The 24771-nt window shown below is 34.5% G+C and overlaps 1 protein-coding gene across 4 annotated transcripts in view; it reads left to right on the top strand.

Annotated features, from left to right (window-relative positions):
* FAM13A (family with sequence similarity 13 member A) overlaps positions 1 to 24771 on the top strand; it is a 356989-nt gene that overhangs the window by 182067 nt on the left and 150151 nt on the right. For all 4 annotated transcript variants that reach the window (XM_032332873.1, XM_032332872.1, XM_032332871.1 and 1 more), the window contains exon 6: positions 2356 to 2442. In XM_032332873.1, the coding sequence (XP_032188764.1) occupies positions 2356 to 2442 (87 nt within the window). The remainder of the gene's footprint in view (positions 1 to 2355; positions 2443 to 24771) is intronic.

Below are 24771 nucleotides of genomic sequence, written 5' to 3'. Positions count from 1 at the left end.
AAAAACCTAATTCATGTAAGTGGCATTTTCAGTTATAAGTTTACAGAAAAGTTTTTCAGAATTTTATAGGAAACGCTAACTATCACATTTGTACTCATTAATTCACAGGGACAGGGTGGGGGAGATAAGAGTAAAAAAGAAACACTATCCCTTTTAGCCTATGCATAAGGAGGAAAGAATTGTAGGGATTTGTAAACACTCAGACAATCATAAACAAAGGTCAGCAATTCCTGTTAGCTTCCCTTAAGAGTCAGTCCTTTTTCTTATCACATTTTAACATTTACATCCCAGTAGTTTTCAAAGGGGGTTGAAGGATTAAGCATGATTATATTATCCAAGTGTAGTCAAATTACGCAATAGATTATACAGTTAATCACTTGGATCCCCTAAATGTCATGCTGAATATACTTGATCCCTCTCACAGTGAGTCAGAAGTGGGAATGGGTTCATTCACTATTTCCAGTAAGCAGCATACGGCCAGCAGGTGTTGTGACTTGTGGGAAAGGGCAGGACTAGAATGCTTGCTTATTTGGAGAGCTCAGAAATGTACCCGTGGGTCCTTCCGTAGAGCTGTACGTGAGACCACAGGCAGCTGAGAAGTGTTGGCAGTACCACAGCCACCCCCAGCTTAGAGGAGGCTCTTGATGCCCTCTGAGTCTGGTCATATCACTCCCTAGCACAAAGCTGGTAACAGGTGCCATGTACAGCCTTGTGGTCCAGGCACAGGTCTCAGCTTTGCCACTCTCTGTGGGATCTTGGGCACATCACCTCAGATGTCCTCAAGTCCCCCATCTGTAAAATTAGAGAGGAGTGGGGCAGACTAGCTAATTTTTTAAAACTTTTGGATTTAAAATATAATCTGAGGGTTTTGAAGGGGCGGGGGGATGGGAGGTTGGGGGAGCCTGGTGGTAGGTATTAAGGAGGGCACGTATTGCATGGAGCACTGGGTGTGGTACAAAAACAATGAATTCTGTTACACTGAAAAGAATATAAATATATATATATGTATATATATAAAATAAATAAAATGTTATGGCTCTACAAACTAGTGGTTTAAGATGTCACATATATTAGATATTGGAGATATAATATGAAGGTAATACAAGTTTATAAAGTTAGACAGAGCCATCTATGAGTCCTATGTGACATTGGCCAAGTTACTTAACTTCTGTAAGATTTTATGTTATCCTTAAAAGGGAAGTGATGATAATACAATGTAGGGGCAAAAATGGCATTAATGCAAAGACTTTAATATAATGCTTCATATATCCTAAGATTCAGTACGTATTTTATAGTAGCAAGTAGTAGTAGTATTTTCTTAAGGATATTTTATACTAATAATATCCTGTTCTCTTTAGAATTAAGTAAAATCTCAGCAAAATTTAATAATATTGTAAAGCATTTGACTAAAATATTCTTTAAAAGCTTATAATTAATTAACCCTTAAGTAAACTGGGGGTGAAAATCCATGATTTTGATAATGGAGTGGTGGATAATGGGCAAGTTCACTGTTAAAGGTAAAAAATAAGGGAAGAAATGTGATACAGAGGTCAACGTTAATAGAGCAAGTGAAAGAAATTGAACTTATTTTTTCCTTAGTTTTATTGTTGTCTGTAATCTTCCCTATATATATTTATCTCTCTTAATTTGGCAATGAGATCCCTTATGGAAAATTTATCCAAATTAGTGGCAATAGTAGTAGAAAGGCCCTACATTGTATTTTTTAAATGAAATTATTATTATTTTTATTTAGCATGTAGAAATAAACAGCAAATCCAATTCCATGTAAGCTGCCTCCTTGTAATTTCTGCTAGCTTTGCAAGTACTATTTTGATGTGAACCAAGGACTTAGGAGCTTAGTAATTTTGGGAACAAAATACACAGAAATTTTTCCTCAGGATGTTGGTATGAAACTATCACTATTCAGCAGTGGTTTGCTAAACTATTTGAAGGAATTTGTTTAAGAAAAAGTATTTACATAATCAAAACCCATTTGTAAAAAACAGTAGTTTGGTGATTGATATCTTAGAGAATTAACTACCTAATTCTCCAAAGAAGAGGGGTGCTATCAGTGGATAGTGTAGATGAGACTCTCAAAGGTCATCTCTGAATATATGTGTTCTGTGTGTCCCACACCTACTCCATCACCATCTTACCTTACTTCACTATTGTAGGTGACAAATGAGAAAGGAAACATTTTGATTCCTCATGACAAATCTCAGTGGCTTCTGATATATATAGTTCAATCCCGAAATGCCTTGTCTCCCATAAGAAAATTGCTTTTCACTACATTGTAATTTCCAGATAGGGTAATGTTCTTTGGTTTCTAATATTTCTTTTGTACTTCTTTTATAGGAGGCCAGTTGTAAGAACCCCTTACCTAACACCCTTCAAACAAAAGACTTTGAAAGAGATATGCAAAAACCATCTCTAAAATCCAGGGTAAGTTGTCTATTCCTTTGGTTTACCATGAGAAACATTTAGCAGGAATCTTGATGTTCTCCTGTTTCCATACTCTGTTTCTTGCATTTCCCTCAGCCTTTATCTTTGTTTTTATTTTTGGACCTGGTTGCATAAAAAGCAATTTTTATTTAGTACATTTAACCCAAAGTGATATTCATCCCCAAATTTTCAAGATACTCCTCTTATTTGACAGTGATATTTTTTAGTCCATGGCTTTGCTTCTTCTAAATCAGAATTGTTTGCAGCCTACATCATAGGAAGTAGTCGAATGTAGTAGTCTTTCCTTGATTGCTTTGAGGGGTAAATTACAATGTCCAACTGTCATTTCTCTTTTTCAAAATAGAAATCAGTTTATTGATCTTTCATAATTATGAAAATAACACATAATCAATTAAGTAAATTTTAACCAGGAAGAAATAAGATCATACATATGACAGAATAAAGAGTCTAATATGTAAAATTTTGTTTTCCTTATTAAGAAAAATCCAAAATACATATAATTGTTTTGCCAGTGAAAAGAGAAACCCCTTTAACCCATATGTCATGAAAATTTCTTTGATCATTTGTCTAACCAGAAAAATTACTGCATTAATTTTAGAATTCCTTTCCTAATCCTTAATCTTTTAAGTAGAAGTTCTTCTATTTATTTGGGTCTGTCGAATATTCCTAACTGGCCACCAGAACATTTATAGAGCTATTGATTTTCCCCATTCTGAAAAAAAAAAAAAAAAAAGTTCACCAAATTTTCCTGAGTCCATTGTAGGCAAAATTTTAAAAGAATTCTAATCTCTGATTTTAATTGCAACTTACTGTAAAACTAATTCTGTAAATGGTAAATAAAATGAAGTATTGAGTTCATTACTTAATGTCTTGGTTATAGTAAGTCTGGTTTATTTTTAAAAGAAATAAAAAAACCTTTCTTTATAAAACCTATTCCACCTTGATTTTTTACCTGGAAAATTACCCAAACTATCCAGCATGCTTTCCTTTTCAGATACAAATTATTTTTTGTATCTTTTTCTCTGAAATATTTGTGTCTGCAAACCTATGTGTAATTAACTCAAATGTATAATAGAAATTTTGTTTATTGTGAATTAATAAAAATTCAGTGTAAAAAATACACTCATAAACAAATACCTTGAAAAGGGTAGGATTGGAGGGAAATTATTAGGTAGCATTTACTTATTAATTCCATATATTAGTGTAACTACCGTTATGTGATGAGACCCTAGAAGAATTACTTCCTAAATAAAGATAATCTCAAAACCCATCATAAAAGTTGTTTGATGGGATTGTATTACTTTTATGAAATTAATCCTATTTGGAATTTTCAGGTATGTACAGAATCAATAATGTGTATTTATTATCCTCTGTGAGTCTCACTGTATGATTCATGAATAAACTAATTCAGTAGAGAAATTAACTTCATTAGTTAAGCTTTGGTTTTTAATTTAAGCTTCTCTGTGGCTTTACATAACCAAGTTTACATTTACATGAGCAAACTAAGCTCTGCTTAGTTTATGGGTCATTAAAATCCTTGTAATTTCAAATCCCAGATATGAGGCAGAGCATGTGAGCTATAAGAGATTATAAAGAACTGACTCTTTCACCAGGGTTGTATCTTGAGGTTTTTTTTCTCCCAGTTGATCTTTGAAAGCTAAAAAGCTGAGAACATCTTCAAAATATGGTTGATGTGCCCTTTCTAGAGCGACTTTGTGAGCTATGAGAATGATGTGTATCGTTGATATTAAAGTTACTCCATTTGGCCTGCATAGCTGTCTTTCTCAGATATCTCTAGTTACAGCTGTGTTTGCATTGGACAGCTAAGTATCTGTGATCCCTATACGGCTAGAGATGTAAAATGGTAATCTAGAAATGGCATATTTCCATTGACTCTGGAGATGTTTCTCTAGTCTAAGCCATCTGTCCCCATCTGTGTTCCCTCTGCCAGTTTTTGTCACTGTTCTTAGGCATAGGAAGGATTATATTTCTCTTCCTTGGGTAGGAAAGCCACTTCTTGATTTGAGTCCAAGCTAGAAAAAAAAGGATACTTCCATTTCACAGTGCCATGACACCTCCAGGATGAGCAAGGATCACCAGCCCTGGCAGCTTGGTAGCTCAAGGAATATTCTTTGACCATTTCATGCCCAATACCAATACTGTGTAGAGTATGTATGCAAGCAAATAATTGGAATAATGATGAAAAGAACATCAAATAGATTTATAAAGAGGTATAGAGCATAGAAAGCCACAGCTCCTATGACCTGAAACACTTAAGACTACAGAAGACAGTTTTTTTTCTACTAAACACAGGTACTCTAAACAAGCCTCATAAGCCATATTCATTGGCCGCAGTATAAACCCAGAAACGAGGGTAGACAGTTATTTTCCTTCTCTCTACGGTGTGGGTATGCTCTGGACTTCCCAGTGTAGTTGCTGTGTTCTTGACCTCAGCAAAAGAATTGAAGGTCAGGTCACTGTATGAGAATGAATATCAAATTTGTTCAGTGCTAGGATGAAGGTATAAAATAAAAGGTTATGTGTTGTCGTTCCTGACTTTTATCAGTGGATAAAACTATGCTGATAAAAATTTAAATTATAAGCACGTAATAGTTTTAGTTAGTCGTTGGACTCTCTTAATGCTCTTATGGAGGTTTCTTTTAGGATACAAAGTCATATTAACTAAAAAATATGTGATAAGGATAATGCAGTTATCAAATACACTGTTTTGTAATAGCAACAACTGTTAAATTATTTTTCTTTCAAAGGTTAATGGTTTCATGTATCATGAATTATTTATGGAGATTTTCCTCAATAATGAGAATAGTTGTCACAGTTGTATTTTCTTAAGTGTTTTTAAAAATACTTCTATCTACTAGCAAAGTAAACTAGAAATTTTAAATAATGTAGGGTTATGAGAAAATTCAATGGCAGTATAATTTTCAGTAAGTGAATTAATATAAATAGTAATTTAATAAGCATTAAATTTTACCAAGCTTCTAAGTTATTTTTAAAACTATTGTTGATGGTCATGCATATATTGTACATTGCCTTAATTAATGTGTACATTCTGATTCATGTTCTATTTTTTTCCCAGTTAATGTTATTTCTACTATGCATCTCCCTGCATCAAGCTCGTTTGCATCCTTATTTTTCTAAAAAAAAGTAATAGTAGAAATAATTGTGATAATTATAGCTAACATTGATCAAATGCCGGACACTATGTTAATTACTTAATGTAGAGCTTTTTTCTTTTCTGTTCAATATGCTCTATCAATATTCATTTTCGGCAAGACTATATGAAAGTTTATTTAGGTATCATTCCATATTTTTCCAGTATTTAGGCTATTTTCAATATTTAGATCATTTCAAATATTTTGTCAATACAAACATTTTTTTAAGTGACTAATTTTCACATGAAACCTTTTGTGCACACATGGGAAGTACAGTCATAAATATGTACATCTTTAACTAGTACCAACTTTGCAAATACTTTAAGATGTTGTACCAGTTTACATGCTTAACAGCTGAAGATGACTGTTTCCATTTTTCACATCCTCACCAACCCTTATTAATATCAGAGTTGTTGTTTCCCCAGTCTAATGAGTGTGAGATGCATCTTGCAGTTGCCTTAACTTGAATTTCTCTAACTTCTAGTTGTGGCAGAGACATTTATTATTCACTCATTACCTATGTGTTTCTCCAATGTTTCCCAACCCCATTGCAGTTAGCTGAGGCCAGCTAGCTACTTCTGGCCAGTAGGCCATGAGCAGAAATGATGAGTGTGACTTCAAGGGCAGAGAATTCAAAAATTGTGCATAATTCTCTAGCCCTTTCTTCCAGTACAGCAACTAGACAGTGGAGCATGGGTCCTTTAGTGGTTTTTATGAAGCGGAGAGCCCCGTCAAACTCCACTGAATTTGTGTAATGACTGAGAAATAAACCTGTTTTATTAAGCTACTCAGATTTCTGGGTTAATTTGTACCTTCACTGTAATGTAGTTATCCTGATTAATTTTATGGGGGCAGCTTTTCATGCGTTCATTAAGCTTTGGTCATATCTGTGATCATTAATCTGTGTACTACTTTTTCCTGTCATTGCCAATTTTATTATTGGGTTGTTTGCTTTTTTCTGAGTAATCTGTGTGAGTTTATTAGCTGTTGTCAGTTATATGTGTCTCAAATACTTTCTCCCAATTTTTTAGTTTTCTTTTTATATGGAATATGGTGACTTTTAATGTATAAAAGCTTTTTTTTTTTAAAGAAACCTTCTTTTATGGTATATAAGTTGTTTTTATTTGTTTTTCTGTGAATTTTTTTAGCAATCAGTTCATCATCCTTTTTTTTTTTAAGATTTTATTTATTTATTTGACAGACAAAGATCACAAGTAGGCAGAGAGGCAGGCAGAGAGAGGAAGAAGCAGGCTCCCCGCTGAGCAGAGCGCCCGATGTGGGGCTCCATCCCAGGACCCTGGGATCATGACCTGAGCTGAAGGCAGAGGCTTTAACCCACTGAGCCACCCAGGCGCCCCTGTATAAAAGCTTTTTATTTTAATGTTGTCAAATTAATTAGTCTTTAGTTTTTGTGTTTCTTACATCTTGTTTGAGAAATCCTCATGTACCTTGAGGTCATTAAGAAAGTCTTTTTGTTTTCCAAAGGTTTTAAATTTTGCTTTGCATATATGTTGGTCTTAATCCATCTGAAGTTGAATTCTGTAAAACATAAAGTAGGAATCTGATTTTATGTATAAAAATCAATCAACTTAGCAAATTTGTTCAATAGTTCATATTTTCCCCACTTTTTGAAATGTCCTTTCCATTATATGTCAAATGTTTTATGTGTGTTTTGGGGCTGTGTTATTGTTTGCTCTATTGGTTTAACTCATGTCATTACCACAATATTCTAATTAGTGATATCTGGTAGAACCAGTTTCTTCAGTTCTGTTTCCCTTCTTGAAAATTATTTTGGGTCTATTGCTTTGCAGTTGAATATTGTCGAGTTTCATGAGAAATTTTGGTTAGAATTTAAGTGAATTGATAGAATCATTACATGAGAATTGGTATTCCGTTCATGACCATCATAGAACTCTCCACTTGCTCACAACCTCTTTAATGTCTTTTGATTTTTTATAATGTAGGTTTCTTCTTAAATGCCCTAGGGTAGCGCACATTTTGTACATATTATAAGTGAAATACTTATGATGTCTCCAAACTTTGTTACTGGTATTTAATGTTGTAACTAATTTTTATTGTTGACTTTTATATTAAGAAGCCTTGCCAAATTCTCATTAGTTCTAATATTTTGTTGATAACTTCTCTTTGATTTCCTTTGTAGACAGTCATATCATCTGGAAATAATGAGCCCATTTGCTTTTTTTCATGCCTTTAATCATTTAATATCTTTTTTCTTGTACTATGTTCTAGAGGCTAAATAGAAATGGCAATAGCATGCCTTCTTGAATTCCTTCCTGATTTTAAGGGAAAGTTTCTACATTTGACTTTTAAGTATCATCATGGCATATTTTTTTCTTTCTTTTTTTGGAATTTTTTCACAATGCCAGGCATATAACAGACCTTCAATAAAAACTTGAAAATGAACAAAATATTTAATTTTTTTGTTTCATCTGAGTGTAATTAATGTCAGCCTGTTTTCATTATATGTTTTTCTTCACACATACACTTACTAGGTTTATAATATTTGCTCTAAGTGTTTGTTAGATAGGTTTTGTAAGCTTAAGGAGGTTCCCTTCTATTTCTAGCTTGTTTAGAATTTTTATCTGGTGTGAAAGTTAACTTTTAACAGGTGTTTTCTTTTGTGTCTGTAAAGATAATTGCATGGTTTTCCTCAGTCTTTTCTTGTGGGGGGAGATATACTGAAAATTTTTCTAAACTTAAACTAGTAATGCATCACTGGATCAGTTCTGAAGCTGATCTTGCTACGTATTTTTTTACACATTTTTTGAAAGATTTTATTTCCTTATTTGAGAGAGAATGAGAAGGAGAAAGAAAGGGAGGTCACAAGCAAAGGTTGTAGAAGGAGAGGAATATAAGCAGGCTCCCCACCTGAGCAGGACGCCAGATGGGGGGACTTGGGGCTTGATTTGGAAAACCCTGGAATCATGACCTGAGGCAAAGAGATGCTTAACTGACAGCCACCCATGTGTCCTTGGTACATATTTTTAAATACCTTGCAACTTTTGGATAGCTTCTATTTTGTTTAGCATTTTTGCATCTACGTTTTGTCTGCTTTGGGTGTAAAGGTTATGTATACTGCTCTAACAACATGAGGTGAAGAAATAATTTAAGATCAGGATTATCAGTTCCTTCAATATTTGGCATAATGTACCTATAAAACCATCTGGGTCTGGTGAGATTTATTGATTTATTTAAATTTTGTTTTTTAAATTTCTTTATTAATTTATTTTTTAATTTAAATATTACTTTTAAAATTTGTTTTGGTGAGTTGATTTTTAACTACTGATTCGGTATCTTTAATGCTTATCTTTAATCCTAGTCATGTTTTCTGTTTTTTTCTGAATTAGTTTTGATGTTATATTTTCTGGAATATTACCTATTTTACTTCAATTTACTGGCATAAAGTATTTCAGTGTTTCCTCTTACATTTAAAAATCTTTATTTTATCTGTAGTTTTAAACTTTTTTCATTTTTAATATTATCTTTTGGAAGCTTTTTTCTTGTTTGCTTTTGATAGCTTGTCAGACTTATTAGGCTTTGCAAAGAACCAGATTTTAGTTTTTGTTGATTCTTTGTTGTATCATCATTTTCCATTTCATTGATCCCTCATTATTACTTCCTTTCTTCTTTGTATCTATTATTCGTCATAAGGTAGATCTTTTTTTCTAATGTCTGTGACCTTTTCCTCCATAACTGTGTATTGTAAATATTTTTTTGTGTAGTTTGACACTGAAGCTTGAGGATCTGTTCTTTTGACTATATTTGCTCCATTTACTAAAAGCCTTCTTTGATGTGTTCAGGGTCCTTTATTATATTTGAGAACTCTCTTCTAGAATCCTGTTGTTTCCTTCCTTCCTTCCTTTTTATGTGTTCTGTTTTGTTTTGTTTTATTTTGGTTTTTTTTGGTAATACTTTCCCAATGCCAGACACGTAGTGAACCATTGATAAATTCTTGAGAATGAACAAATGAATTAATCAATTTTTTTCTCTTACTCTATATGAAAAGCAATGAGTGTATGTGTGTGGTTATGGGAAATTTGCTTTTGTAAGAATCTAGTCAAATTTAGTACATTTTTTTCATTTGGAATGGGTTCAGTAACCATTAAACACATAATTATATCTGGAATTTAAGACTTTGGGTTTTTTATATGTATCTTTTCCTGATTTAATCTCTCTTCAGCTTTCCTTAAAATAATTTTCCATCTGCTTTTTCTGCCTCCATATGTTTATGTATATGAATATATGTTTATTTTACTAGATAGAAAATTTCTTTGTATCTTGCCAACTCTCTGTATGGTACTGGATGATAGGTAACATTCTCTGTTTATTTTTTGCCCCTTCCATTATCTTAGGAAATCACTTTGCAAAGCTATCCCTTCAGTGCTTAGCAGCATGAGATTTTAAAAAATTAATAATTTTGTTCATTTATCATTAGAGTTATATTTATGATTAAATCTCTTATTTATTATAAGCATATTCTTTAGTTGATTTCCAAAATCACCACTGAACTCTTGGAATCTCTTTAGAATTAATGACTGGTAGATTTAGTTACTTGGATTAAATTTTTGTGTGTTTTGTGAGATTTTTAAGTATATTTATAATATATTATTATTACACTATCAAGTAAAAATATAATACAGGATTAAAAACTTATTTTAAATAATAATGCAAAATACCATATATCTGGGTATACCTATGTTATCTCTCAATCTAGTAATTCGGCCTGCTTAACTCCTGTTTCTCTTTCCAGCTACTATAAACAATTGTAATTACAGGTCAAGGAATAGAAGGACCTTATGAGAGTATCTGTAGATTAGCACTCCCATGGAATCTAGTATATAGCCAGCCTGGTCTCATAGTCTTGACCACCCAGCTTGCTAAGACTGGGTTTATACACCTGATCCCTGACCTTCTTCTCCAGCCTGAAACATCCCCTCTTCATATCTGCCCTGCTTTGATAAACACCCTGAATTGTTGGCTATTTCATCATTATATCCCATGCCAGGTGATAGGGATGCAAATTTGAAAAGCCATTGTCTCCTACCTTAAAGGACTAGGTTGGAGACCAGACATGTATACAAAACATCACGTGTGCTAGACTGACTTTCTGATCTCAGATCAGTAGTTGGGTTCCCCATTCTATTTTTCAAACAATCAAGTTTTAGCCTGATTTCTTTGATTTTTCACTGACCCTAAAGATCTCACTGGCCTTTTTGTTCTAACTTTTGCCTTGTCCTACAATTATGACCAAAGTCTAATCAAAGTTATTAATGCTGACTGCTATAACAAAAATCCCTATAACCACTGGATTTATTTTTTTATTTCCCTCTCCAGTCATTGTCTGAGGGAGGTAGGGAGGAATTGGTAAGCAGCAAGCCCCAAAGCAGTGACTGAGATACAGGCTGCTTCCATTCTTCACCTGTGTCCTCTAAAAAGTGTTTGGTTCTAATATTGGCAGTGAACAAAGAAAAGAAGAAGCGTGTGCGAAGTTCACAGGCACTTAATCACCTCAGCACATAGAGTCCCTTCTACTCACATTTCAGAATTTAGTAACATCCATGGGAATCTGCAAAATGTACCTTTCCAATGTGCCTAGGAAGAGGAGAGGGAAATGGGAGTTGGGGAATACATAACATTATTATTGCCCCAGCCTATCCTTCTGTTTGCCAAATATATTTTTCCATTTCTCATACTATACAGAAAACACACTCAGTCCTTCTGCAAGGATGAAACTCCAAAGAACCAACCAGTCATTACAACTAGCACAAGCTTTCAAATTTCTGGGTGATGTATCAGTACTCTGTCAGGGCAAGACATGGTTCCTCTTGATCTTAGAATCTATGAAGTAAAAAGACAGACTATCCCTCTCTCCCCTCACACATCCATATACAAATGGGACACTAAAACAGTCCCGTTCACACACCAGGATGTGCACGTGCACAGGAAGCCGGGGCAGTGCTTTGATCAGGCCTAGATTCTGCTTTCTGCAAGGAACTCCATTGTTTTCTCTCTGGCCACTGCCTTCTCCTTTTAGAATCCCCTCCTTTACATTATTGCCCTTGAAGCGGGTATAGGGAGTGTGTCTTTCTTAGACTACAGCTTGCTGCCTGTTTGAGGAAGTTTGGTGACTCAGGGATTGTTTTAACTCTTGAACAGCAGAGTCGTTTCCTAAGTCAGTGCTAATGGTTTTTTCATGGTAGTGGTGACCATTGGTTGGTTTGTTAAATGTGGTTTGAAGGGTTGACAGTAAATTCCTTCCAAAATGTGACATGTAATTGATTCTGATCTAATTGCTTTCAGGAAGTTCTGTGAGCTAGTTATTATACCCAAAGTAGGTCATCCTTTCCTCTGCCTTCCAGATCTCAGAATTCTTCATTGGAAGAAATTAACCAGAACCCTAGTGACAAGGGATTCCCAGGAACAGTTTCCAGGGTTTAAGCCCCTGCAGTACACAACTATCTTATAAGATCTTATGAAATTATGTTTCAAATAAGTAAAATAGACTGTATGTGCTATGAAATTGATTACAGCTAGCTTTGTAGAAGAATGAGAATTTAAGTCAACATTTTAAAAAGAAGAATTGGACAACTGGACAGAGGAAGGATTTTAGTTGGAGTGGCATAAACAGAGACCAGAAGGAGAAAATGAGCATCCTATGTTCTGTAAGATTTATAGACCATGAGCAGAATGTTTATGAAGGGAAGTAGTAGGAGATAAATTCTGAAAGAGAGGCTGTAGCCAAATAGTAGAGGTGTTTGATTATTAAATCTTGCATAACAATTGCCATGCTATGGGATAAAATTTTTTAAATGAAATAAACATTAAACTAAGAAAAAACTAATTTAGAGAATAAAAGGAAATCAGTTCTTCCTGTAACAGAAGGTTTTGAAACAACAACAAAAAAGGCACAAATATGAACAAAAAGATAATTACTAGAAGGCTTTTCTTTTTCTAGGTCACATGACAAGAAAAAGGAATGAAAAGATTTCTGGCTTTATAGTCTAACAGAAGCAAGTCTGTCATTCAATGTAGTGTAGCCTTAGGTACATTGCAGAATACTTAATATCTCGGTATTCTAATTTATAAAAGACAGAGAACAATGTAATCATGATATAGCTGACACTAAGTATTTACTCTATGCTGGACACTGTGGAAAATACTTTCAGTATTACTTCATTAAATTGTCAAAACACTATAGGATAGAAATGATCTTTGTCAGTCCATATAGCCTTCATTATACCTCAATAATAAGCAAACCCAGAATCCTAGTGGCCTAAAGCATTTATTTTTTGCTTATCCTGCCTGCCCAATTTAGATTGACAAGCTGCCTCAGCTTGTCGCCCAGCTGCCTGTGCTAACAGGTTGACGTCACTGACAGAGCAGCCGGTCTCAGTGGCCAGTTACTGTGCCCAAAGAAAACAGAAGAATCCTGTAGAATCTTGCACTGACAATTAAAAGCTCTGGCCCAGAAGCAATTCTATCACTTTTGTTCATAATTCATTGCCCAGACTAATCCCATTACCCAACCCATCACAATAGGGACAGGAAATACAACTCTAGGATCAATCTGGAGGGAACTTTACCAATCTTTGGTAAACAGGAGTCAGTCTACTGCATTTTCCTTCCACCTTGATAGATGAGAAAATGGAGTGGAGGCTTAGGCTTATTAACTCTCCCAAGGTTATATAGATAAGTGACAGATGACATTTGATCATGAAGCTCAAACGCTTTACCCTCATATTGCCTCCCATTGCTGTAGTCCTGTATACTACATTTGCATATACCTCCTTTGCAAAGTAGTTGTGAGAATGAATGATAATCTGTGTAAGTTATCGGTATATAGCCTGGGTCATGGAGTAAGCATGTAGGGCTTGGTGAAAGTTACCTCTTTTTTTTTATTCTTATTTTCCTTCTTACCCAATAACTCAGTCTTTTTGAAGTGTGAAAGCTCTGAACTGGTTTTATAGTGACCGTATTTTTCTCCATGTTGACAGCTGTTATTCTGATGCCAATATTAACATGTTTTGTATGTAAAAAAATCCAGTTGCACACAACTTACTTGCATCAGCCATCCTGAAAACCATTTTATATGTCAACTAAGCATATGAAACAAAGCACTCTATCAGGCTAGCCTACCAAACTCTCAATATGATAAGCTAAGTAGGCTTTCGTGGAGTATTCTAGGAATCTGACACCCTAACTACAAGGTGGTTATTGCTATAGAAAATTACATGCAAGTTTCATATCATCAGGCCTTGAGAGTTTGGACTTTTTGCTCATTGTGATAACAGATGTTTATTCATTGTCCCATGTTATCACATGTAGATATAAATTTGCTTGATTGTTGGGGACTCTTGTACCCAGAATTTATAGGCATTAAATAGCTCTATAAATGCTAGAGAAGATTCTTAAAGCAATCTTTTCTTACATGTATGTGGATGTAGTTGAGACAGATATATTCATGTTTTAAAAGCAGTTTTCTTTTACTTTCCCTTAATGTACTGTTAAAAGCATTTCTGTGTTGGTAACGCGTCATAGTAACAGTAATGATCATTGTCATATTTTGTGTTCCAGATGTTTTCAATGTTATAATATTATTCAATATTTTAAGCACTGTTTGGTCAAATACTTTTCAGCATGAGCTTTATTTCTTAGTTAGAATTATATCTCAGGATAGATTGCTTAAAGTGGTTTCACTAGTTCAAATGTTATATGTTTATGGCCCTTAAAACTTATTGCTAAGTTAAATTTTTACTTAAGAGTTATAAAAATTTACACAACCACTGGAAAATATGAGAGTGCTAATTGCACATATCCTTGCCAGCATTAGGTGTTATCTTTGTGAACAAGGAAGACAGAAAAATAAGACCTGGTTCTAAATCACATATGATGGAATTCCATCTATTTCTGTATGATTTACATTTTCATTTCTATGAAATATCTTTCAGTGTAATGTACTTTTAGTTCTCAGTTGCAATCTTAGTATTTTTTTTTTTAGGCTTATTTTGTTGTTTGGGTTTTTTCATTTAATAATAAACCTAAACCTACTCTTTAGGTTTATTTTTGTTGTTTGGGTTTTTTCCCTTTAAGTTTTATTTTTTTATTTTTTGTGTATTTTTTTAAATTTAAATTCTAGTTAGTGAACATACAATGTTTTATTAGTCTCAGGTATACCATATAGTGATTTAGTACTTTAGTACAACACCAGGGACTCATCACAGCAACTGCACTCCTTAATCCCCATCACCTATCTCACCCTCCCCCACCTCCCGTCAGTTTGTTCTCCATAGTTAAGAGTCTGTTTCTTGGTTTGCCTCTCTTTCTCTCTCTCATTTCCCCTTTGCTTGTTTGTTTTGTTTCTTAAATTCCAAATATGAATGAAATCATGTGGTATTTTTTTTTCTCTGACTAACTTATTTCACTAGGCATTATATAGTAGCTCCATCCATGTCACTGCAATTTGAGAAGATTTCCTTCTTTTTGTGGCTGAATAATATCCCACTGTATATACAACACCTCTTTTTTATCCATTCATCAATCGATGGACATGGGCTGTTTCCATATCTTGACTATTGTAAACAATACTACTGTAAACATAGGGGGTGCACATATCTCTTTGAATTAGTGTTTTTGTATTCTTTGGGTAAACACCCAGTAGAGCGAGTGCTAGATGGTAAGGTAATTCTATTTTTAACTTTTTGAGGAAGCTCCATACTTTTTTCCCACAATGACTGCACCAGTTTGCTCTCCCACCAACAGTGCACAAGGGTTCCTTTTACTCCACACCCTTGCCAACACCTGTTATTTCTTGTGTTGTTGACTTTAGCCATTCTAACAGGTGTGAATTGATATCTTATTGTGTTTTGATTTGCATTTCCCTGATGGTAAGTGATGATGAACATCTCTTCATGTGTCTGTTGGCCATCTGTACGTCTTTGGAAAAATATTGTTCATGTCTTCTGCCCACTTTTTAATTGGATTATTTACTGTTTGGGCATTGGGTTTTATAAGTTCTTTATGTATTTTAGATACTGATTCTTTATCAGATATGTCATTTGCAAATATCTTCTCCCATTCCATAGGTTGTCTTCTAGTTTTCTTGATTGTTCCCTCTGCTGTAGAGAGCTTTTTATTTTGATGTAGTCCCAAAAGTTTATTTTTGCTTTTGTTTCCCTTGCCTCAGGAAACATATCTAGAAAGAAGTTCCTAAGGTTGATGTCAAAAAGTTACTGCTTCTGTTCTTTTCTAGGATTTTTATGGTTTCATGTCTCACATTTAGATCTTTAATCTATTTTGAATTTATTTTTATGTATGGTGTAAGTAAGTGGCCCAGTCTCACTCTTTTGCATGTTTCTGTCCAGTTTTCCCAACACCATTTGTTGAAGAGACTCTTTTTGCTATCAGCTATTCTTTCCTGCCTTGCTGAAGATTAATTGACCGTGAAATTTTTGGTTTATTTCTGAATTTTCTATTCTGCTCCATTGAGCTGTGTCTGTTTTTGTGCCAGTACCATACTGTTTTGATTACTGCAGCTGTGCAATATAACTTGAAGTCTGAAATTGTGATATCTCCAGCTTTGCTTTGCTTTTTTAAGATTGCTTTTACTATTCAAGTTTAAATTTTAATAATTATTGTTCATTTTCATAGCAGAAATGTTGTATCCTTAGGAAAGAAGAAAGCAAACAGAAATAATTTGTGTTAGATCATAAGTTCAGGATAGAAACATAAATTTAGATACCAAAGTTTCAGTTTAATCTTGGATTTTGAAAATTGGCATAATTGAAGAGAATGTAAATATATAAATTACACATATTACTACAACTGGTTCTTTTGCATCTTGGCCCATAGTAATTTTGCTTACATATTCTAAATTTTGCCCACCTTCTAATGTTGGTCCTTTTGGTCATTTCATGCTGAGTTATGTCTGTTTTGATTATTTCTTCTCTTTGTCTTACCATGCATTCAGCCTATGTTATTTTAGCTCACATTATTAATTTGCTTTTTCAAAATATTTCATTGTCTTTCTTATAGCAGGTGCTGAACTAGAAGCTGAATATTTAGATGTTGAACTTGATACTGGGATTTTTCAACCTAGTGAGGAATATAGAATAACTTCCAAATATTTGTTTGCAAATTTTTTAAATTGCCATGAAGGAAAATAGAGTGCCCTGACAACATGTAACAAGGGCACTTCCCTCAAGAGGTGAACATTTCTTTTGGGACCAAAGAGGAGTGAGAGGTGTTGGGGAGAGAATTGCAAACTTCGTAATAGTTTGAGTAGGCCCTGGGGCTCGATGAAGTGAACTGGGAGAAGTCTGAAGCCCTGTGAGAGATGCAGAGAGTATCTCCACATAAAGCTAAAGAAAGGCCTTTATAGTCTATTAAGACATTGGAAATTTCACCAAAATGAAATGATAAACCATTTATATACTCTAAACAAGGAAAACTATAACCAAATTTTTGGTTCACCTATGTGCTGAATACAGTCAGGGAGAGAGCAAAAGTGGAAATGGAAAAACCAATTAGGAAGCAATTGCAGTCATCCAAGCAATAATTTATGGAAGTCTGGAGTTAGTAGAGATGAAGAAAAGTAGACTTATTTGAGATCTTTATTAATGACAGAATTAGAATTTAGTGATACATTTCGTGTGAGAGACGAAGGAAAGTGTCAAAGATGACTCTTGGGTTCTTGGTCGGGAGAATGAGCTAGCTGGAGACCATACACCTAAGCATTTGAACCCTGGTCCCACTCTGTGCTCCGTGAGCTCTCTGCTTTAGTTTCCCTGTCTTCCAAATGGAGATGTTAATTGAAGAGGATGGTTGGAAGTAGGTTTGGAGCTTAAAAGAGAAGGTAGGACAGAGATCCAAATTTAAGAATCATTAGCATGTAGATCACTTTGGTGCATAAATGAGAACACATGATCTCTGTATTATAATAGGTAAACTTTGAGGAAGGCAGGTTACTACTACTACTTTGCCTATGTTGAAGTCATGGAGAAATTATATTTGTACTGAGTAGCCAAGATAGAACTTCAGTGTTTTAAGAAGGCATGTTTATAAACAGATAAGAGTGTACAAAGGCAGGGAGGTATAGGACAGAATGTTCATGTTTATAGACTTGAAAAATCTTGGTCTTACTGTGTATAGTATGTCTAGGAAAATGGCAGGAAATGACCTGCAGAAGTAGTTTGATGCAATTATGCAATGCTGAAGAGTCTGAGAAGTTTTCTATAGACTATAGGAAGTAGAAAGCCATTGAACAATTTTAATCAGTGAATAAACTCAAATCACCCCTGTCAACAGACATAGTGGATTAAAAAGTAGAAAGCTAGGGGTGCTTGCTTGGCTATGTGGGTGGAGCATCCAGGTCTTGGTTTCAGCTCAAGTCATGATCCTCAGGGTCATGGGATCAAGCCCTGTGTTGGGCTCTGCTCTCAGCACAGTCTGCTTGGGATTCTCTCTCCTTCTCCCTCCCCATGTGCTCCCAAATGCTTGCTCTTTTCTCTCTCTCTCTCTCATACAAGCCAATAAATAAATAAAACCTTTAAAAAAAAAAAAAGTAGGAAGCTGTTGCCCAAATTAGACATAAGAAAGGCCTAAACTAAAATGATAGGAAGGAAAAGAAGGTAAATAGGGAAAGCCTTAGAGGAATGCCTTCCAGATCAGAGTGGGTGGATGTTTCTTGCCTTCAACAAGAGCACTGAAGGAAGAAAGGCTTGTTTGTGGGCTAAGAGGAGGATGAGTTTAGTTTGCGATAGACTGAGAAAATGTAGGGACCTTCTCTCATAAAGTACTAAGACTAACATAAAAATATTTTGACTGAAGATTCATTATAGACTTTGACCCAGGGCAAATGCAGACAAAGTATCATATTTATCACTTAGACTTTAGCAAAAATTAAAGGCTGCCTGGGAATTATTCTTTTTTCAAGATTTGAAAATGGAGACAAGACCAGTTTAGTGTTAGTATTTAACATCCTTGGAAAAATTGATCTTAACTTACATGTTTGAAACTTTAGAAGTGGTTCTTGGTAAAATAAAATGTGGTTATATTCCTTGAAGTTTCAAAAAGTAGTTACGGTTTTCAAGAAAATTTCCATTGTGTGTTGCCCTTGAGTTATTTGTTTGTTTGTTTGTTTCAATGAACTGCTGTGGCTTTTCCCCTACATAACCATTTTATTGATGAACACAGATTAATAGATGGCTTATTTTTTTAAATTTTTTAATAAACATGTAATGTGTTTTTATCCCCAGGGATATAGGTCTGTGACTCACCAGGTTTACACATTTCACAGCACTCATCATAGCACATACCCTCCCCAATGTCCATATCCCCGCCACCCTCTCCCATCCCCCCTCCCCCCAGCAACCCTCAGTCTGTTTTTTGAGATTGAGTCTCTTATGGTTTGTATCCCTCCCGATCCCATCTTCTTTCATTTTTTCTTCTTTTCCTACCCCCGAAACCCCCTATGTTGCATCTCCACTTCCTCATATCAGGGAGATCATATGATAGCTGTCTTTCTCCGACTGACTCACTTCACTAGATGGCTTATTTTTTTTTTTAACATATTGCTATATCTGCTCTGTCTCTCTTTTTTGAAAATAATTTTCAGACATATCTTCAGCATGTGTCTTTTAAAAACAAGGACATTCTCTTAATCCCGTTATTATACTGAAGGAAATTAACATTGATAAAATAAATAAATGTAATTTTTAGTCCTTATTCAAATTTCCACATTTGTCCCCCAAATGTCTTTCAAGTCCAGTCAGATCAAGGATCAAACATCGAGTTTTATTGCCATGTAGCTTTCTCCTTTTTTTTTCTTTCCTGATTTGACTTTTATTTTTTCAGACTCATAGACAGTTATCATGGGACAGAACAGAAATGGGCAAACTACAGCCCATTGCTCAAAACCCATCTGTTTCTGTAAATAAAATTGTATTGGAACACAGCCACACCATTCACACCACAACAAAACTTGAATAGTTGCAACAGAGACCTTACAGCTTACAAATTCTAAAATGTTTACTTTCTGGGCCTGTACAGAAATAATTTGCCAGCTTCTGTTGTGAAATGCTCCACAGTCTTGAGTTATCTGTTTCTTCATTAGTAGATTGAAGTTAATCTTTTTTTTTTAACTTTAATTTTTACTTTTTTCAAATCTTTATGTAAATTCTAGTTATCATACAGTGCAATATTAGTTTCAGGAATAGAATTCAGTGATTCATCACTTGCATACAGTAGAAGTGCATCTTTTTGTTTTGTGCTTCCCATTGAATTTCAATAGGAAACATAATGTTTGCATATTTCAGTATCTGATGATGCTAAGTTTGATCATTTGGTTGAGGTAGTGTCTGCCAGATCTCTCTATTGTAAAATGACTTTTCTTCACGTGTGATAAGTATTTTTAGACACCGACTGAATATCCTATTCACCACCACTTATATAATAATGTCGTAGCATATGCTGATGATCCTTCTTTAAATCTTTTATTTTGCTGGGAATACAAATTTTTCTAATTCTAGTATTTCTTATATATTTATTTCCAGGTATTTTTCTGTAAAGAATAGTGTCTACCCATCCCACCCCTGGTCTTTTTACTATTATCATTAACTCATTGATTCTTTTGTAATTCCGTGATTGATAAGCCTTTTGCTTATTGGTTGTTTAAAATGTCCCACATCTGCCTGTAGGAGACTTTTCAAACTGGCTTCTGTGTACTTCTAATATGTACTCATTAATCTTAAGCTTACCTCATACTTTTCCTGTCATTGACCTTTAATTAGCCATTTCTCCAAGGAGGCTTAGTTCACTTTTAAAAGAGAATATGTTTTCAGAAAACTAGACTTGGCATATTAGAAATCAGTGTCAATAAAACTACATTGATTTCTTATTTATATATTTCTCCCAATATTTTACTATGAAAATTTTAGGATAGTAGAATTTTACAGTAAGCACATATATACAAAAAAAAAAGCACACATATATCACACACAGATTATATAATTAACATTTTGCTGTGTGCGTTTATTACACATAGATCTATATATTCATCCTTTATCCATCTTTTAATCCATTCAATGTTTGATGTATTTCAATTTAAGCCACATATACCCATACACTTCACCTCTAAATACTTGAGTATAAAGTTTGAGTTCAATGTTGATTCACTTTTTGATATAAAATTTATTTACTTTTTGATATAAAGTATAAAATAAGATTGTATAGTGAAATACACCATCTTAAATATATCATTTTATGGATATTAAAAATTTACACACTTTTATTCCTTTGGATAATTAAACATCCAAATAGTTATCAAGTTGTAGAACATTGACAAAACCTCAAAAAGTTACCTGGTGCCCCAACCTAGTTGATCCCTGTTCTGTCACTGAGAAGGAACAACTGTTCTGGATTTTGTTGTTGTTGTTGTTTTTGTTGCTTTAGTTAGGTTATTCTGTTCTAGGACTTCTTCCATCTTTTACATTTTAGCTATTCTGGAGAATGCATAGTGGTATCTTAGTTTTAATCTGTGTTTCCCTGCTGACTAATGATTTGGGGTACTTTTTCATATGCTTATTGGCCATTCATATATGTTTCTTTTTGAAGTATCTATTCAAATCATTTGCCCAATTTGTCTATGGAGTTCTCTTTTTTTTAATTGAGTTGTGGGAGCGCCTTATATTCTAGATACCAATCATTTATCAAATAAATGTTTTGTGAGTATTTTTTCCACATTGAAGCTTTATTCATTTTCTTTGATGGAGTCTTCTTATAATCAAAAATTTTGATTTTGATGGTCTAATTTGTTGGGTTTTTGGTTTTTTTTTTTTAGTTATTGCTTTCTTAGTCCTAAGAAATCTTGGCCTAATTTCAAGTCACAAAGATATTCTTCTGTTTCCTTCTAGAAGCTTTGTAGTTCCAACATCTATGTATAGGTTTACTTGGCTTTTCTTTTTGTAGTTTCTTAAGGTAGAACACTAGGACATAATATTTTTTCTTTTCTAATATAAATATTTCTTTAGCCATATCACAAAAACTTTAGCGTATTTTCATTATTTGTTCTGTTTCAAATGACCTGTGGATTATTTAGAAGTTCACTTTTGAGTTTTCAAATATTTGGACATTTCCTAGACACTTCATTGTTATTTTTAATTCTGTTGTGATCAGAGAACATATTCTATATGGTTTTAATCTCTTTTTTTAAGCTTTTGACCATTTTTTTAAGATTTTACTTATTTTTTGTTTTTTTGTTTTGTTTTGTTTTTTAAATATTTTATTTATTTATTTGACAGAGAGAGAGAGAGATCACAAGTAGGCAGAGAGGCAGGCAGAGAGAGAGGTGGAAGCAGGCTCCCTGCCGAGCAGAGAGTCTGATGTGGGGCTCGATCCCAGGACTCTGGGATCATGACCTGAGCCGAAGGCAGAGGTTTTAACCCACTGAGCCACCCAGGCGCCCCAAGATTTTACTTATTTTTTGAAAGAGAGCTCCACACTCATGTACAAGGTGAGGGACAGAAGGAGTAGCAGACTCCCTGCTGAGCAGAGAGCCCAGTGTGGGGCTTGATCCCAGGATCCTGGGATCATGACCTGAGCCAAAGGCAGACACTTAACCAACTGAGCCACCCAGGTACCCTGGTTTTAATCTTTTTAAATTTACTGAGACTTGTTTTATGATTTGGTGGTAGATTGGACTTAGTGAATATTACATATGCACTTGAAAAAAATGTGTATCTTACAATTTTTTAATTATAATGTTCAAATATCAGTTAAGTCAAGGTGGTTGGTTATGTTTTAAAGGTTATTTTAGCAATTGTGTACATCTTTAGAGATATTTTTGTCTTATTTTATGACATGCTTAGTGGGTATTAAGATCTCTGGCTAAAAATAAAGAAAATCTCTGACTAGAGAATTATCTATTTCTTCTGTTGATTTTGTAAATTTTTACTTTCTTTATTACAAAATTCTCTTTTAAGATACAAACATATTTGTGGTTGTTATGTGTTCCTGAGGAATCAACTTTAAAAATTTTTTTTTAATTTTTTATTAACATATAATGTAGTATTTGCCCCAGGGGTACAGATCTGTGAATCACCAGGTTCACATACTTCACAACACTCACCATTAGCACATACCCTCCCCAATGTCCATAACCCCACCACCCTCTCTCTACTCCCCTCCACCCAGCAACCCGCAGTTTCCTTTGTGTCATTAAGAGTCTCTCATGGTTTATCTCCCTCCCGATCCCATCATGTTTCATTTTTTCCTTCTTTACCCACCAAAACCCCCACATTGCCTCTCAAATTCTTCATCTCAGGGAGATCATATGATAATTATCTTTCTCTGATTGACTTACTTCGCTCACCATAATACCTTCTACTTCCATCCATGTCATTGCAAAGGCAAGATTTCATTTCTTTTGATGGCTACATGGTATTGCATATTGTTTGTATGTTTGTGTGTGTGTATATGTGTGTGTATATATATATATACATATATATATGTATATATATAACACATCTTCTTTATCCATTCATCTGTTGATGGACATCTAGGATCTTCCTACAGTTTGGTTATTGTGGACATTGCTGCTATAAACATTCGGGTGCACATGCCCCTTCAGATCACTACATTTGTGTCTTTAGGGTAAATACCCTGTAGTGCGATTGCTGGGTCGTAGGATAGTTCTATTTTCAACTTTCTGAGGAACCTCCATGCTGTTTTCCAGAGTGGTTGCACCAGCTTGCATTCCCACCAACACTGTACAAGGGTTCCCTTTTCACCGCATCCTCACCAGCATCTGTCATTTCTTGACTTGTTAATTTTAGCCATTCTGACCGGTGTGAGGTGGTATCTCACTGTGGTTTTGATTTGTATTTCCCTGATGACAAGTGATGTGGAGCACTTCTTCATGCGTCTGTTGGCCATCTGGATGTCTTCTTTGCAGAAATGTCTGTTCATGTCCTTGGACGATTTCTTGATTGGATTATTTGTTCTTTGGGTGTTGAGTTTGGTAAGTTCTTTATAGATTTTGGATACTAACCCTTTATCTGATATGTTTTTTGCAAATATCTTCTCCCATTCTGTCAGTTGTCTTTTGGTTTTGTTGACTATCTCCTTTGCTGTGCAAAAGCTTTTGATCTTGCTGAAGTTCCATTAGTTCATTTTTGCCCTTGCTTTTCTTGCCTTTGGTGATGTTTCTAGGAAGAAGTTGCTGTGGCTTAGATCAAAGAGGTTGCTGCCTGTGTTATCCTCAAGGATTTTGATGGATTTCTTTCTCACATTGAGGACATTCATCCATTTTGAGTCTGTTTTTGTGTATGGTATAAGGAAATGGTCCAGTTTCATTTTTCTGCATGTGGCTGTCCAATTTTCCCAACACCACTCGTTGAAGAGACTGTCATTTTTCCATTGGACATTCTTTCCTGCTTGGCGAAGATTAGTTGACCATAGAGTTGAGGGTCTATTTCTGGGCTTTCTATTCTGTTCCATGGATCTATGTGTCTGTTTTTGTGCCAGTACCATACTGTCTTAATGATGACAGCTTTGTAATAGAGCTTGAAGTCTGGAATTGTGATGCCGCCAACTTTGGCTTTCTTTGTCAACATTCCTCTGGTTATTCGAGGTCTTTTCTGGTTCCATATAAATTTTAGGATATTTGTTCCATTTCTTTGAAGAAAAAAAAAAAAAGGATGGTATTTTGGTAGGAATTGCATTAAACATGTAGATTGCTTAAGGTAGCATAGACATTTTCACAATATTTTTTCTTCCAATCCAGGAGCATGGAACATTTTCCCATTTCTTTGTGTCTTCCTCAATTTCTTTCATGAATACTTTATAGTTTTCTGAGTATAGATTCTTTGCCTCTTTGGTTAGGTTTATTCCTAGGTATCTTATGGTTTTGCATGCAATTGTCAATGGGATTGACTCCTTAATTTCTCTTTCTTCTGTCCTGTTGTTGGTATAAAGAAATGCAACTGATTTCTGTGCATTGATTTTATATCCTGACACTTTACTGAATTCCTGTACAAGTTCTAGCAGATTTGGAGTGGAGTCTTTTGGGTTTTCCACAAAAAGTATCATATCATCTCCAAAGAGTGAGAGTTTTACTTCT

Source organism: Mustela erminea, chromosome 2 (assembly GCF_009829155.1).
Source record: "Mustela erminea isolate mMusErm1 chromosome 2, mMusErm1.Pri, whole genome shotgun sequence".
NCBI classification, from domain to species: Eukaryota; Metazoa; Chordata; class Mammalia; order Carnivora; family Mustelidae; genus Mustela; species Mustela erminea.
The sequence above is the reverse complement of the archived record's forward strand: the minus strand, read 5'-3'. Positions and strand labels throughout refer to the sequence as shown.